This window comes from Coffea arabica, chromosome 6c, assembly GCF_036785885.1.
Source record: "Coffea arabica cultivar ET-39 chromosome 6c, Coffea Arabica ET-39 HiFi, whole genome shotgun sequence".
Lineage (NCBI taxonomy): Eukaryota > Viridiplantae > Streptophyta > Magnoliopsida > Gentianales > Rubiaceae > Coffea > Coffea arabica.
Genome location: NC_092320.1, coordinates 11,535,129 through 11,551,868, shown reverse-complemented (window position 1 = coordinate 11,551,868; position 16,740 = coordinate 11,535,129). Strand labels below are relative to the sequence as shown.

The 16,740-nt window shown below is 38.7% G+C and overlaps 3 protein-coding genes across 3 annotated transcripts; 1 reads left to right on the top strand and 2 right to left on the bottom strand.

The window, feature by feature from the left end:
• Positions 1 to 669: 669 nt before the first annotated feature.
• LOC113692919 (uncharacterized) lies at positions 670 to 4,829 on the bottom strand. The gene is made up of 6 exons (XM_072052893.1): positions 4,667 to 4,829; positions 3,096 to 3,349; positions 2,493 to 2,972; positions 2,010 to 2,210; positions 1,379 to 1,574; positions 670 to 1,155 (listed from the first exon to the last, which is right to left on the bottom strand). Exons 2-6 carry the CDS (start codon positions 3,333 to 3,335, stop codon positions 971 to 973), a joined length of 1,302 nt encoding a protein of 433 aa, XP_071908994.1. The 5' UTR covers positions 3,336 to 3,349; positions 4,667 to 4,829; the 3' UTR covers positions 670 to 970.
• A 1,092-nt stretch (positions 4,830 to 5,921) lies between these two features.
• Positions 5,922 to 11,893, bottom strand: LOC113694045 (suppressor of mec-8 and unc-52 protein homolog 2-like). Its single transcript, XM_072052891.1, has 11 exons — positions 11,651 to 11,893; positions 11,198 to 11,341; positions 11,024 to 11,073; positions 9,875 to 9,989; positions 9,617 to 9,665; positions 9,049 to 9,138; positions 8,769 to 8,837; positions 8,513 to 8,636; positions 7,334 to 7,686; positions 6,724 to 7,107; positions 5,922 to 6,528 (listed from the first exon to the last, which is right to left on the bottom strand). The coding sequence occupies exons 1-11, from the start codon at positions 11,695 to 11,697 to the stop codon at positions 6,253 to 6,255; spliced, it is 1,701 nt and encodes a 566-aa protein (XP_071908992.1). The 5' UTR covers positions 11,698 to 11,893; the 3' UTR covers positions 5,922 to 6,252.
• A 562-nt stretch (positions 11,894 to 12,455) lies between these two features.
• LOC113692917 (GDSL esterase/lipase 5-like) lies at positions 12,456 to 14,690 on the top strand. Its single transcript, XM_072052892.1, has 5 exons — positions 12,456 to 13,025; positions 13,138 to 13,256; positions 13,395 to 13,625; positions 13,703 to 13,964; positions 14,162 to 14,690. The coding sequence occupies exons 1-5, from the start codon at positions 12,761 to 12,763 to the stop codon at positions 14,446 to 14,448; spliced, it is 1,164 nt and encodes a 387-aa protein (XP_071908993.1). The 5' UTR covers positions 12,456 to 12,760; the 3' UTR covers positions 14,449 to 14,690.
• Positions 14,691 to 16,740: the final 2,050 nt, after the last annotated feature.

Sequence of the window (16,740 nt, the reverse complement as noted above, 5' to 3'; positions counted from 1 at the left end):
AAGCCTTTTTGAAGCATTTTATTAGTATTTATTTTATCATCTTATGCTAACAACACATTGTTCAAACAAGCCCAGAATCAATTAGACATGCTTAACGGTTTTTAGTGAAGAGGTTTTAGGTTCCTTAATTTGAGTCATCCCACCAAAATGCTCTTATTAGTTTATAAGCACTTTCAATCAAAAAAAAAAATAGCATGAAAATATTTTAATGATTTTTAGTAAATTTTTGAAATAGAAGTTCATAGTAAAATGTTCTTCAGTGCCATAATTGATAAGTCAGGATGCAAACTGTTAATCGCTGAAAGAATTTTCCCCGAATCCTCTAAAAAAAATAAAAGTAAATTTAAGAGCGGTGGGGGTTGGGGGGGAGGGTTTGGAAAGCAATGATACCAACCTTCTCTTATCGTTTGTTTGGACGAATTGGAAAGGAATCAGAAATGAACAAACTGCCAATACACGTTCATATTTCATATTAAAGCCCAAATGCAAATTTGCTTGATGCTTGTTTAAATCCGCCGAAATGACACAGTTTATGGGCTTTGATTTGGCCCATCAATACTGCCACTCCATTTCTCTCAACTTTCCCAAGAGTTCTTGCGATGTAGCAGGTGGCTCCGCATTATCCCACGGAAAGAACAGAGCATAGACCATCACACAAACACTTTCAAGTTTAAACTGAACCTTCCTTTTTTTTTTTTTTTACCAAAATATGTACCGTCACGTATAAGAATCATCTATATATATACACAGGTGAAGACAGCTGGTTCACTAACTGTACATCCAATGATAAATAACAAATGAACATGACGAACCCTAATGTGCATGAATAATAGGGGGAGCGCAGGTTGCTTCTTTGTCCTGGAGGTGAGGATTTTCCACCCATGAAGCATGGTATGTACAGCTTCTTATCCGAGAATTGGAACGCCATGAACACATTGGAGGTAAATATAATTATAACATCAAGATGCCACTAGCATCGGAAGCTTGCATAAAGGTCCTGGAGAGCTGCATACAAGGGTTCGGCAGCCTTAGGTCTGTCCACTATTCCAAGAAGGATGTCAGCTGCAGTAAGATAAGGATCACCATAGAAGCAAAGGTTTGTATCCATCCTAGTTGAGACTATGTTCCCTTCCAGTGAAACACCTACAAATGCACCTGAGACATAACAAGCAACATCAGAATGAAGGTTTGGTCAATCTATTGCACAAGGATATCAAAAACAATGAGTACATTCTCAGCGGAAAAGTAGGCTGTTAAATCCAACCAAATTTCAGAGTTAGCATCTCTAAGCATCCTACTACGTCTATTCTCAGAACTAGTAGCATTTCAGTCTGTATGGTATATTGTTAATGCTAGGGTGCCCACCAAAATGAATTACCTTTACTGCAGCTGTAAGTATAACACATGCCAGAGCCCCTCTCTCCAGCTCGCATATCTGCCTCAAAAACCCTCCCAACTGGTCCAGCTGCAGCACTGCATCCAGCACCAAGAGAGAAATGCATTCGACTACAGAAAGTTTTCACAGCTTTTGAGTCGTGTAGTACAATAATGAAGTCCATGAGTTCGCCGCCAACCTACAGACACAAGAAAATCATTACCAGTTACACGCTACAACAATTGCTAAAGTAAACAGCAGCGAGCAAAAATCATGTAACAAGAGAAGCTTTCAATAAATCTGGAGAAAATGGCAAAATGAAGTAGCTTGACCAATCAAAGTAAACTCTCGACTCATTTGGATAAATCAAGATATTCAAAAGAAAAGAACTGAGGGAATCCTTGTATCAGAAAATGCAAAATTATGATCTTTTGATCTGCCCATTGAGGATATCACATGTATGATTTACAACTGTCAATAACACAACATAAAAAGCATAATAAACAGAACAAATTCTGAATCTCAAATAACATGATTTTCAAGAAGAGACCTCCTCCACTCCTCCAGCCCCAGCCCCGGGGGGGGGGGGGGGGGGATAAAATGAAGGAAGAAAAAATCTTTGTTGATGCTATACCTGCGCACCCCATCCCAGGCCAACAGAAAGCAGAGCTGATGGAGCTGACCATGATCCATCGGCTCTTCGAGCAATGACCAAGCCAGTTCCAAGTTTATAAGCAAGTACCACCCCACCTTTAGCCACCGTCAAGATTGCCAAACCTTTGGCCCCTTCCAGAATTGCTGCAGGAATGGACTTCTCAGGATTCAAGCGAGCAACCTGTCCATTAAGAGAACTCTCAATTATATTCTATGTATTTGTAAAATAAATGATGTCATTCAAGGGTAAAACATACTCATGCATGTCCTCTTGACAAGACAAGAAAGATAAGTTTCTTTTCAAGCCCAGGAGTAGAAAATTTGCTACAAGGACGACAAACAACAATAACTTTAAAACACATGACCTTTGCTCCTCTCAACAGAATGAGAGCACATTCAAAAAAAAGGTTACTAAACTTACAGAATACAACAACATAGTCAAGTAAAAATATTGAAACACCACCTGGCAGTAATTCCTTAATGTATTGGCAGACTTATATATCTCTTGCTCCATGGAGAAGCCAACAGGAAGATTTAGCCACCCTCTCATTGAAGTCCAATCCATCACATCATGCTTTGCAACCTGAACTGCATTGCTGATGGTGTTGATGAGTACTCCTTGCAAAGGATCAAGCCTGTCATAGCAGGTGTCACACACCCTTTGCGGGTCCCTCTCCCGAAACTTAACAGGTAATAAGCACCTTCCTTTTGAGCATGCTCTGCAGAAGATCCCTCCACAAAATCGACAATGATGTCTTCCACGTGTAAGAGCAGTAAATGGAGCATTACACTGCATGCACACAGTACTGGAACTGTCTGGAAGCCACTCCGGAGGTTCAGCTTCCAACACATCTTTGTAAGCACTATAGTTAAATGCAGTTGCCTCAAGAAGTGGTGGTGCACTCGGTATGTAAACTGATGAGTGCAATACCGCATCCCCATTCTTCGCAGACCCAAGAAATGAAACATTCGAATTAGAGAATTGCAGACTTCCGGCAGCATTCAGACTTTTATTCCGACCAGTCAAAATGGCAAAAATACCACTCAAAACATTTTTCAAGTTCACCTCAGGAGGACCATTACGCTGTACAGTCTTATAGCGATCATCACTGGATTCATAACCTCCATCCAAAAGGTCTTCAGCCTCAAATGGAAAGTTGTATAGATTACCTTGCTTCAAGGAACTTGGGCTGGAAGGGCTAGCGCTCTGGCTTCCAGGCACAGGCCAAGCAGTATCATTGAAGTCATCAATATATTTGAACTTGCTTTTCTTGTTGTCTAAATTTGAAATCGAGGAATATGGCATTGTTCCTGATACACCTGCTTGCAGTGGAAATTGTTGAAATAAGAAAGAACACTGCCAATTAGAAGAGGAAGTAAAGTTACTAGAAAGTTTCAATAGGAAATCAAGTAGTAAACAAGAACTTAAAAAGGTCAAACAATAGTCCACAATAAAGCCAGAAGCTTTAAGATAAATCTGTGAGTATCAACAGCCATAAATTGGTTACAACCATATGGTCGTCTCTTTTCTCATTTAATTTGCCCTCCCCCACAAAAACATTTTCCAGGCCGAACTCATAAAGTGTCCAAACCGTTCAAAGGCTCGGTCCAGCCAAGTCGTCACCAGAACTTCCACCTCCATTGCGCAACTGGTCTGCCCTACCCCAAAGACAGTAGGCCCAGTGGAAACTCGTTCAGACTCTTTGGGGTGAGTTGGCTTCAGAACTCAAAAGAGCATCCGAGTCCACCAATTCAACCCTCATTGACTCACCAGATATCCATGAACGGAGGTAACGATGATTTTCGGAGGCTTTTAGGGTATAAACAAATAATAAATAAATAAATAACTTACCCATATCCAATTTATGAGAAATTGCACAGAAAGACAGAAATAACAAATCAACCTTTAACCCAAAATTCTCTCTTTGAAGACTCTTAAGTAAACAGCAAGTGGGTGGCAGAGATTCAAGAGAACGAGAAGGAAAAATAAAAGGGCGAGGAAGACGAGAAGGCTTTCATATCATATGCACTGGTGGTGGTGGTAAAATTTGGAGAGAAGCGGAAAGGGAGGAAAGAAAGAACGAAAGAACGAAAGGCAACTCAAGGGAGGAGATGGCTACGGAAGATCAAAGTTAAGCACGTAAATATATATATATATATATAAAATAAAGAGTTAAGCACCGTCCTTCGGTTGCTTTGAAGGATGCACGCCCTTCTCTCAAAGATTACCCATCAACTAGAATGAAGGATGCAGATTCCTAATCCGCATTACATCAAATTACAAGAAACACTTACATGAACACACCCAATATTAAACGAACAGGGGCGGTAGTGGGGCAGACTCTTCTAGCTGCCGCGAGACCTAATTTTTGAAGTCAATGACTCAAATGGTTGGGTCAATTTGTTCGAGCTTTCAGCTGTAGGAATTTCGACAACTGTGGTTGACAAAATTCAGAATCAACGGAGGACCAATTACTTTGCCCAATCAAATTAGGGTTTTGTGCCAAATCTTATTAACCGAAATTCAGTTAAGATCCTAGGGTTATTAATATATATGCAACAGAGAAGAGTGCAGGTCACAAAGACATACGAGGAAAAAAAACATAGAAATCGAAAATCATATGGAAGAATTTTTACCTTTTTCTCTGTAATAGTGATGGCGTAAGAGCTTTTGATTTCTGCTATATTTGAAGCAGAGATGGTGAAAAAATTGACAAACTCTTATCCGAGTTGCGTACTGCAGTGGTTTTGGATGAGCAGAAGAATTCGGGTCTGGGTAGTTTTGTTTTTTCCTTTTCGGATTTTTAAAAGATAAACCCCTTCCTGCTTTTGGGGGCTTATCGATAAAATGTGAGCTGCTATGATGCCCTCCAAAGTTCTCAAAATTGTGTCTTAGACCTTAAGTTTTTTTTTTTTGATTTTTTAGACCTTAAGTTTGATTTAAAGATTTTCACTCGGACAAATTAGACCAGAAATATTTTTGGAAACAATTTTTTTTCTTTGCGATGAAAAGATCATGGGTTTACAAGGGATCGATATGTGGATTGTGCTAGGAAACTATCTATGGACTTTTATATTCCATTCCCTGTTCTTAAACGTATTTCATGCCCTTTGACGTTGACACTTGGCAATAATAATACATACTATTTATACAGTATATGAAGTGTGAGAGATACCATCTGATATAAACAATTTTAATCATTTTTTCAATTTTTAGCTTTACCTTTATAAAAGATTAACTTTTTCCCTTATCCCTTAATCACATTTTGCCATTATAACTATTCATAACTACACTAATCTAAGTCTCAAATTATTATAACTTTATTAACCAAAATTCTTTAATAAAAATTTATACCGATTTGATTTATGTAAAAGACAAATTTTGTATAAAATAAATTCATTTTAATTTTTTTAAATTGCACGCACATTGATGTGTCCTTAACACTAGTTTAATACAATCTTTGTGGAAGATCAAAATTTTCATCTTCAAAATGGTATCAAGTTTTTATATGTTATTTCACTCTAGGGGCGCAAACTGCTGCTAGAGATTAGTAAATATACAAATCCAACTAGACCAAGAGAGTGCTATAGCACTACTAGACCAAGAGAGTGCTATGGCACTACTCTTTAAATTTTTTTTTGCTGCAGGTAAAATTTGAACTCTCGCTTACAGCCTAAGAAGGGACTTAAGTCCCTCCTGGTAGCCATTGAGCTAAGCTCAGTGGTTTACCCAGTTACCTACTGAAACATGAACTTTCCGAATATTTTAACACAATCCTCAATTCCTCGCATGCACCAACTGCATTCCATCAGTAACGTTCACATCGAGAATAATGGAGTAAAATCTACAGAAAGTAATCAAGTAGGAAGGGAAAGGATGAAACTGAGAACGAGCAATAAATACAACCATCACATTTCCAAAAACTCGAAACTAAAACCTCCTCATAAGCGACCCTGCTTTTAAATTCGACCTTTCGGTTTGAAACATGCGTAGTTATACAGAGCACTTCTAATCAGGCAGTGACCTTGAACTAGTACAAATAGCGGAGAATGTCGAATGCTGCGCTGATGGAACAGATGGGAAGAAGAAAGAGGACGGATTATTTCCAGGATGCATTGATGGATAACTATTCATAGACGATTGAATCAGGCAGATCCAACTTGATAATACAGAGTATAACATTCTACGCCATTGAGTAAGAAATAAAAGATATTTCTGTGCTTCATATTCGGAGCTTCTTTCCAGAGCGCGGTTCATCATCATAGCTTGCTCCATCGTTGTTTGCCTCCTTCTCCATCTTCTTTTTGGTCAGTATTTGGTTTATCTTATGGAGGTCGTTTGTAAGTTTCTGATCTTTGTTCTGCTTTCGTGTCTTCCTACCGTCTTGCATCTTCACACCAAACTGGAAAGCAGCTTTTGGCATTGCTTCCTTTTGCTCATTGTATGTAGCCCACTCTTCTTCAGTTTCAAAGTCCCAACGATGAAGCCGCCCCTTTGCCTGTCAAAAAATCAGTATCAACAGCGTCAACTATCTAATTGTCACCAGAACATTAACACATAAAGCTACGTCAATTAAAAATCTAACGAGTACATCATAAGACATGACTAAAAAGACAGAGCACCATAAATATGGATTACAGCAGGATAACACTACAGGCATCAACCAGTCAAACCTAGTATTTGATACACTTACCCTTCCACCCATATCCATTTTTGATAGATCGTCATCATCATCACTATCGACTATCTCACGATTATATTCTTGGTATCCAGGATAGCACTCGGAATAACTCTCGGATATAAAATTGGGGTCCTTCTCCCGTGCATCTTTCTCCCTTAGCTGCAGAAGCCTCTGATCATCCCTCTTGAACACCGAACCCAAGCCCCTATCTTTTTCTTCTTGAGTCATGAATCTAGGGTCCTGAAGCACATTTAGACCTGCTTGCACATCGTAAGCCTGAAGGTTTTGCTGGAGATATTGGTCAGGATAAGCGAGTTGTTCTGCATATTGATACTCTTGCCACTCTGTCTGATAGCCACCAACCAATGCTTGTGCTTGCAAAGCATCATATCCACTCTAAAAAAATCAGAACACAAGGTCAAACACTCTCTAGGTAGATGTATAACGAATTTGCATCAGTCGAGGTCCACCCCCTCACCAGAGAGAGAAAGATGCAGGGGAATAGAAAACAAAGAAAGATTCTAAAAGCCAACAAATGCCAATTCTGGTGAAAAAAAATGAATATATCTAGCCTTGCCATTTATCAACAGCAAAAATCCAAGAAACAAACAAACAAACTCACCACTTGTTGCCAACCATGAGAGGGATCAGAGGGTGGTACAGGGCCATAAACAGGTTCGTCGAAATAAGATGCCCTTTCTTTGTTCCGAGGAGATTCTTCCATATCCTCTGAGACAGGGCTTTGGCTCATATCCTTACTGGGAATTGAATAATCAATACCATCACCAATAAATATATCATCCTCTTCAGATCTAACAACAGTTGGGCCCTGATTCGCCCTTGAATCAGGAATCCTTTTCGGAAGCGGTGGAGGTGGTGGCAGTGGTGTTTCTTTGTCATTTTGACTCTTCAATGCATCAGACCTCAACATCTTCTGATCTCCATCATATCCATTTGAAATACCTGAAAGCTTCCCTGTACGACAAAAGTACTCAACAGGTAAATATAACGCAATAAACTTACAACCCACAAGTAGGGAAAAACAAGCATCAATGTACGCCCAAACTTAATATGATAAAGTAACTATTACAAGTCACAGTTGCTTAATGTTGTATTTCTCAACTTGCAGCTTGTCTGTGCAGCAGAATATGACACATCTGCTATAGGCTGCTTGTAATAATTGTATATATCCATCCCCATTTGGCAAGGAGTTACACCACACTTACTAGGTTTGGGATACCAAATTCAATTACCCAAACAGAGCGATGCCATGTTCTTCTCAAAAATCGTAAACAACTGAGGAAGTAATATACCGGGCTCACTATTGTAGAAGAGTTAATCCTGCAAAATAGGCACTAGAATACCACAGTACACATTAACATGTCTACCAAGAAGGTCTAGAAGTTTGATTTAGCAGGACCAAAGCACAGATTCTATTTTATAACTCCACTGGAGAACAAGGTAGTTATCCCTGAGAAGATGACAAGACAGATCCTTATCATGTGGTGATAATTCATAAGTGCCACTGTCACAACTGCTCAGCCACACATGTGCCCGCCTCTATATCCAAGCACTTGCTTTCCAACCACTAAAACAGTAATCATAATGTTCAACTCCTAACAGGTGTCAGGTAATACCAAAGACAGAGAATGGCACCTCCTCTCTGCTCCTCAGGTTCTTAGGAATATTTTGTTATGAAGAACTTAAGCCAAATTAAACAAAAAAATTCTACGAAAGCCTTTTTCTTGCCAATTAAAAGATTCAACTTCAAGTTCAGGAAAAAATAAACAGATGCAAGCACCTTTTGCATCCTTTTCTTTCTTCTTCTTCTTGAGCACTTTTCCAGATGATCCAAGGCGAAGGTACGACATAATCTTGGCAATCCGATCTAAAACAGAACCATCCACACCGACAGTAACCATTTCCTGGAAACCAAAAAGTACTAATGTCATCCTAAGGAGGAAGAAGATCACGAAAATGCAATAGGATGGTGATGTCAATAACCTCAATGCCAACTTACTGAAATAAAAAAACTATTAAGACAGTAAAGGAAGTACCTCTGGGACTGGACAGTCAGCTTTACTCCTGTGAAGAGTTGTCGGAATATCATTAGAATACCCATTTTCCTGACATGAAAATTCAGAACAAAGAATTATCAGAAGAACAAAATGATAATTCATTGATCGCTTCTTATAAAAAATCTATTGGTGAAGAAAAAAAAAATGATTCGAGAAAAGACATATTATTCTTGGCAAATGGGTCAGAACTTCTACTATCACGAACAGAAGATTAATCCTTCTTCATACAAATACGCCGCAGAGGAGTAAGAGATTATACCATGTTAAAAATAAAGGACATCCTTCCAGGAAGGAACATTTCATTGGTCTTGATGGTAGTTTGGGGCTTGATCATCCATTGGTAAACAGACTGCAAAGTATAAGTTGTTTATCCACAAAAAGGAGCAAAGGCTGCTACCACCTGTAGCTATGAACCAAAAAAAAAAAAAAGGCAAAAAACCTCAGCGGCCATTAAACTATTGTTCTTGTCAACTTTGACCATCAAACAATTTTTCATCACAAGTTCGCCACTAAACTAACTAATCATTACACTTCTGGTCATTTCATCGATTATTGCTTATAATTTACAAAATAATTAGAACACACAACAAAATGCAAGGGTATATTTGTCCACCATAGGTATTTTTTTGTCAAAACGCGGTTCTGATTATTTTGTAAATTAAAAGCAAAAACCGACAAAATGGCCATGAGTGCGCTGATTAGTTAGTTTAGCAGCTAATTTGTGACAAAAAATTGTTTGATGGTCAAAAGTCGACACAGACAATAATTTAATGGCTGCTGAGATTTTTTGCCCAAAAAAAAAGAAGGTTGCCAATAAATCAACGGACCTTTGCAGTTGCAGTGCGAAATGACAGTGTTTGATCTTCTTTGGATGCTCTATTGATGGAAGGAATTCATCAATGCCACAACAAAACATAGTCACAAATTAAATAGGCCAAAGTCAAAATGGAAAAATAGTTTTGAGGCAATATAGTCAAAAATAATTCAGGAAGAAGGTCCCTCATACAACAGAGCAAGAACATGGCAAATCTACCAAGATCAGAACTCCAAAAGTGGTGCTGTCAGATGTTAATCAAGTTACTTACCTAGCTTTTTCATTAGCATCGTCATCAACATCTGGTTTCTTGTCTATTTCACTTCGCACTTTGTGAAGCAAAGCATAATCCAACCCTTTAACAAGATGTGTGTGTTCAACATCACCTAAAATTCACAAGAATCCCAAAATGTGGGGTAAGGTAGAGAAAATCAGAGATCCAACAATCACAGAAAATATCTGGTCAAATGTTGAAGCAAGTAATACATGCCAATAAACCCAAAGCTAACTCTTCAGAATTATGAAAGAAGCAGCTTGAGGATAGTATAATAGCATTCCCTTTGCTGCATGCAGTAAAGATTACATGCATTGTTCATTCTATGCACTCATTCAATCATCTAGTACATATTCCTTTTAATCTAATGCACTCAATCCATGTCTAATATGCATACCCTCTAAAAAGACAAATAGTTTAATGAGCTTTATATCGGCCGGTTTTACTCCACTTAAGCTGATTGAAAATCCAAAGACAGCTAGATGGGGGGACCAGGAACTCAAAGTTCCTAGCTAAACTAGGGGGATGCATGTAAAAAATGCTACACCGCAAAAGCAGGTAGTTTAGCAGATTAATTCATCAAATGTTACAGCAGGCCTCTTATGAATAATTAATAGGACATGGGAACTCTTAATAATCAAGTTAATAAATAGCTGAGTCTCACTTCACAAATCAAATTCCATTGAATTATTTTCCAATGGTTCAAAAAAATGGCAATAACACATCCTAAAGAAATTCACATGGTATAAGTAGGTTGCAATAAGATTGTGAGAACGAAATGAACATTGCCTTCTTTGTGACTTTGAGGATTAGGTAGAGTTTAGAATGCTATAAATTTGACAAAGACATGTTTCCTATGCGGGTTAAAGAGGCCAAAGCAAAAAGTAGAAAAAAAAATACATACAAAACATGCACAGGAACTAATACACATTGAATATCCTCGCTCTTAACATGGTATAGTTATTAAAACAGGATAGGATAAGGTGATAGTAACAGGACAAAATAAGAAAGACATGCAAAATCTATTCGTTCAGCTCCATCCTCGCAAGCTGACTAGTACTTCAGAACCTCTGATTCCCTTCACGACCACAGATTTGCACGACATGTCAATAAATAACCCTTAATAAACAGCATCAGTAAACTGACCTCCAAGATACTTGCTCTTCTCAATAGATAGCTTATGCGCATCAGCCGACCTACAAAGACATTGCCCGCAAATGACTTCCAAAACAACTACTAATTAAATGGAAAACACCCCGCTCAAAAAAAAAAAAAAAAAAGGATTAAAGCCAAATGAACTTAACCTAAGTTTTCTCATACCGCAATTCAACCGTGCCTGGAGGAGCTACAGCATGAAAATGTCCCAATTCTGTTGTTGGTTCATAATCAGGGTTTTGATCCTCTCTCCGCTCTTTCGCTCTGTCTCTATACTTTGGTTGTTCTGGCTCCTCCGCCTTCTCCTCTCTACAAACAAACATAAAGGCAAGCGCACAAACAACATGTCCAAGTCATCATTCTCTAATCTCCATCAAGGAAACAAACATATAAACACCAAAAATTCAAAAAGCATACAGTATATGCATGTAAATAAATATACCCGAACAAAGCAAACATATTAGGAAAGGAAACCCTCACTTATTCTACTGTATTCATGGAAATTCAACAAAAAAGCATCAAACTTTTAGTATTTAGAACAAAAATTGCAAAGAAAACATAATTAAATTGCTGAAAAAAAGGAAATGGAAGCAGGATTAGAAGGAAAACGAGACGTACTTGCGACGAGCTAATTTCTCTTTGTAATTGTTACGCTTGGACGACATTTGACAAATTTATGGCCGAAAAGAAGATGATAGTAAACGACGTATTTAGTTAATCAGGGTTTTTGCTAGCTGAATTTGGCTTCTGAAGAGTACGTCAGGGTTTGAATCTAACGAATTTTACCGGTTAGGGATTTTCCACTAAGAAGTACGCTTGAGAATGAAGACGAGTGTTGCGAAGAAGATGAGATTGGATTTATAGTGAAAGTACATAAATACCCTTGACACTTAATGAAAATTCATTACCCTGAGCTGTGGACCGGTGGTGGGCTCTGCCTAGGCCCTAGTCTAGTGTTCGTATCCAACTACTTGTCGACCCGTTGGCCTAATGCTTTTGTCCACCTCCTTCCGGTTCGATCGTCCCAGGTTTAAGCCGTTTTGTCTTTTTCATTTTATTTTTCTCTCGTGGTTTACTTGGTCAACTGACGGAAAAAAATGAAAGAAACCGGAAAAGTGGTTGCAAAAGGACTGATACAATAATGGGACTGGTAACGACGGATTTAAGCTTGTGTCCGGAATCCTTGGCTTTTTTACCAACGTTTGATGTTCCTAAGTACTATTATGGTACGTCTTACAACAGATTTTTCATGATTTGGCGGAGAAGAAGTTTTCGAACACATTTTATCAAAGAAAAATCAAGAAGGCATCACTTTGAAAGTTACTTTTACGCCCTGGTCGCTTAGCATCTATCCTATACAGTGCTTCAGAGAGTCAAACACTAGTGTGTGAAATGTGCTTGAGAAATAATAATAAGTAGACAAGACATGACCCATTGAAACCAATTAGATGAAACCAAAGAAATCTGATAGTGATGTGTTCTAGTTGTTCTCCTCTGATCACAACTACTACCACCATGAAAAAGATGACAACTCCAGCTGCTGCGAAGAAAACTAACCTCAAGAGGCTACCTAGAAGATTGTAGTACAACTGTAAAGAAAAAACAAATTAGCACTGCATTGGTGGGATCGCCCTTGATCTATAAAGTCAAAACCCAAAACGGAGTGACTTGAGTAGTAGTTTCAGGGATCCAGACGCTCCTGATTGCTCTCCTCAGTTTCTGAACAAGATGAGGCTAAATTCTCGCTTTGGAACTTCATCATTGATCCATGCAAGTCTTGTACTTCTGCTTTGTTTCAAGGCCAGTGGGGGCTCAGCTGAGAGAAGCAGTGCATTCTTCATATTTGGTGATTCTACTGTGGATCCAGGCAACAACAATTACATTAAGACCACGCCTGAAAACCAAGCCAATTACAAGCCTTACGGTCAGAACGGTTTCTTCAAGGAGCCAACAGGCCGATTCTCAGATGGCCGTATTATCGTGGATTATATTGGTAAGTCAATCATTACCCTGTTAATTGCAAGAAAGGATTGCAGAGAGCAAATTTATGAATTATGATCACATCTTAAGTTATACTAATATATTTATGCAAATGATTGAAACAGCTGAGTATGCAAAATTGCCTATAATTCCTCCGTATCTGCAACCATCTGCTGATTACAGTCATGGTGTTAATTTTGCCTCTGGTGGGGCTGGAATTCTTTCTACAACAAATCCGGGTGTGGTGAGTAATTTCTTTATCTGTAATCCCTGCCCATAGCTATATGACTGATGAACATTGTTTTATAACTTGCTTGAAATCATCTTCATGGTTTGTCAGTCTTCCTGAAGAGTCGAATATTTTTGAACTTCTTGATCTTAGGTCATTGATTTGAAGACACAGTTAGAGTACTTTCATAAGGTACAACGGTCCCTAGCTGAGAAGTTAGGAACCGCAGAAGCAGAAGAAATTATATCAAACGCCGTTTATTTCATTAGTATGGGCAGTAATGATTACATGGGAGGTTATCTAGGTAATCCAGAAATGCAACAACTGCATCCTCCTGAGGATTATGTCAGGATGGTTATTGGTAATCTGACGCAGGGAATTCAAGTAAGCTTTCTTCCTTCCTTTCTCTTCTGTTATGCTTATCCTGATGATATACTAAACACGTGCTTTATTCAATTTAGGAGCTGTATGATCGCGGAGCCAGAAAATTTGGATTTCTGAGCTTATGCCCTTTGGGTTGCTTGCCAGCCCTCCGAGTTCTCAATCCTAAAGGCCACGATGCTGGTTGTTTTGAACAAGCTAGTGCTCTAGCATTAGCACATAGCAATGCTCTACAGGCTGTCCTCCCTAATCTTGAACTCCTCCTGCCCAAGGGTTTCAAATACTGCAACTCCAATTTCTATGATTGGCTTCTTGATAGGATTAATGATCCCACAAAGTATGGTAAGTTAAGCATCCATTCTGCTAATTAAATTATCATCTACCAGGTATGAGTAAAATCCTTTTAACTGAGCCAAGGGTTCTTTAACTGAGCCAAGCTACCAACCTGATTCACACAGTCAAGAATTGCGACTTGAAACTTTTCAACGTCCCTGCTCGGTATAGTCATGTTGTTTTCAATTTACTATTAATTCTTGCAGGATTCAAGGAAGGAGAGAGTGCTTGTTGTGGTGCAGGACCTTATAGAGGGATTTTCACTTGTGGAGGCACAAAGAAGGATCCAAACTATGAGTTGTGTGACAACCCCAGTGACTATGTTTGGTTCGATTCTTTTCATCCAACAGAAAGGATCCATGAACAATTTGCAAAAGCTCTGTGGGATGGGCTGTCCCCTTCTGTGGGGCCATACAACCTGGAAGGTCTGTTCTTCAACAAGCAAACTATTGCTGATGTTGTCGACAATCCAGAAACTCAGCAAATCTTTTGAGGGAAGTACGATACAGGAGAAGTTAATTTTTCATGGCAAATAAGTAAGAAGTTTGTGTTATCACTAAAAGAAGTGTTATTCCTCTTATACATGATTCAGCACCAAAGACTGGAGTTTGTTCCCTGTTAAAAATACAGGACATCCTTCCAGGAAGGAACATTTCATTGGTCTTGTTAATGTTTAACCTTTGGGGCTTGGCCATCCATTGGTAGACAGATTATAAATGGACATAGGTTTCTTCACTGTGACTTTCTGGATTATATAAGAGTTCAGACAGCCATGAACGGAGACAAAGATGTATTTGCAATGTCAATTGAAAACAGGACAAATGAAAGGTAGAACGCACACACATGAAACATGAACAGAAACTAGTACACAATGAAAAACCTATCTCTTGACATGCTATATTAACTAAAACAGGATCAAGCGATAGGAAGTAACAGGATGCTATAGGAAAGACATGCAAAATTCATTTGTTCACTAACTTCATTTCCATCCTCAGCAGCCTAGTATTTCAGAACAAATTTCATTCCCTTCAGAAGCATGCTCTACTAGATATGCCAATTATGCGCTGACCCCAGAACAGTTGACCCTTGATAAATAGCATAGTATACAGACCTCCCAGATACTTGCTCTTCTAATAAATTTAAAAAAAAAAAGCTTATGATCATCAGCCGACCTACGAAGATGTTTACCAAAAATAGTTTCCAAAACAATTAGCAAACGATTATGTACAGCTAATTAAACTTTAACCTATGTATTCTCCGACCGCACTTCAACCGTGCCTGGTCCCCGGAGGAGCTGCAGCATAAATTGGATAAATTCTCTTGAGCTGAATTTGGCTTGTGAAGCGTACGCGAGGGTTGGAATATAAAGTAATTTAGCGGTCAGGGATTTTCTGCAAATTTATTCACTGGCCCTGGCTGCGGTTAGCTCAGCCTAGTATTCGTATTTAACGGTTTCTGTCACAGGCTGGCGCTGTCGCAATATTGTCTATCATCAGCAATATGAGAGGCTGAGCCAGGCCCGATGTTTCATATCAATCAAACAGGTTTAAGGTTTTTTTTGGTTCACAGGTAATGGAAGAATTATATAGAGAGGAAAAGTAGCTGCCACAAGAAAGAAATATTGACGTAATGAATAAGATCGACAGCAACAGATATTAATTTTTGTCCACAAGATTACCAAAGTTTGAGATTTCCCAAAGTAAATACTACTGGTACTATTGCGTCTTTCAGCACATTTCTTATGATTAGGGTGGAAGGATAAATTAAAAGTTTGTCAACCCATTATTTTCTTACATACAACGACAAACAACCAAATCAGTGAAGGAAAAATCGAAGGCACTGAACAACGCTTTAGATGCTTAGAGATTAACTAAATTTGCCCCGGAAATAACTAAATTAGGCATAAGCTGAAGAAATATTGTGGTTTCTATATCATTATTCTCTGCCTATAGCTTTCGCCAATGAATAGCTTGTTTGAAATTGATTTCGTGGACTATTAGCCTAGGGTGCAATCAAGTCAAGCCGCTCGTGAGTTGTTTACGAGCAGCTTGGTAAAAAGCTTGGCTCGAGTTCGATCAAATCGAGTTCGAGCTCGAGCTCGAGCTCGAGCTACTCGTTATATTCAACAAGTTGAGTTCGAGCTCCAAAAATAAATACTCGGGTGCTCGACGAGTTTAATCGAGTTTTTATATTATATGTTTTGAGAAAAAATTTATAGATTTATTTCAAAACTCGAGCTCGAAGTCGAGTAGATCGGGTTTGATATTTACTCGAGTTCAAACGAGTTAAGTTCAAATTTAATTTTATTTTATCGAGTCGAGCTCGAGTCCAAATTTATTTACTCGTTCGAGCTCGAGTAGCACTGATTCTGATCGAGTTCGAACTCGAGTATGGTGCTACTCGAACTCGACTCGACTTGATTGTACCTCTATATGAGCCTCTGAATAGAGGAATGCTTGAATCACATATCATTGATTTCCGAGACACAATTAGAGTACTTTCATAAGGTGCAGTTGTCATTGAAAGAGAAGTTAGGAATTGCAGAAGCAGGAGAAATCATGGCAGAATTCAAGTAAGCTTTTAGGCATTGCTTTTATTGCTGATTTATGACATATCAAATACTTTACGTGCTTTATTCAATTGATGAGGACCTGTACGAGAAAGAAGCCTAAAAGTTTGCCATTTGAGCTTTCGCCCTTTGGGTTGCTTGCCAGCCGGCCCAGCCCTGAGAGCCCTCAATCCAAAAGGCCATGATGTGCTGGTTGTATTGAACATGCTAAATGGG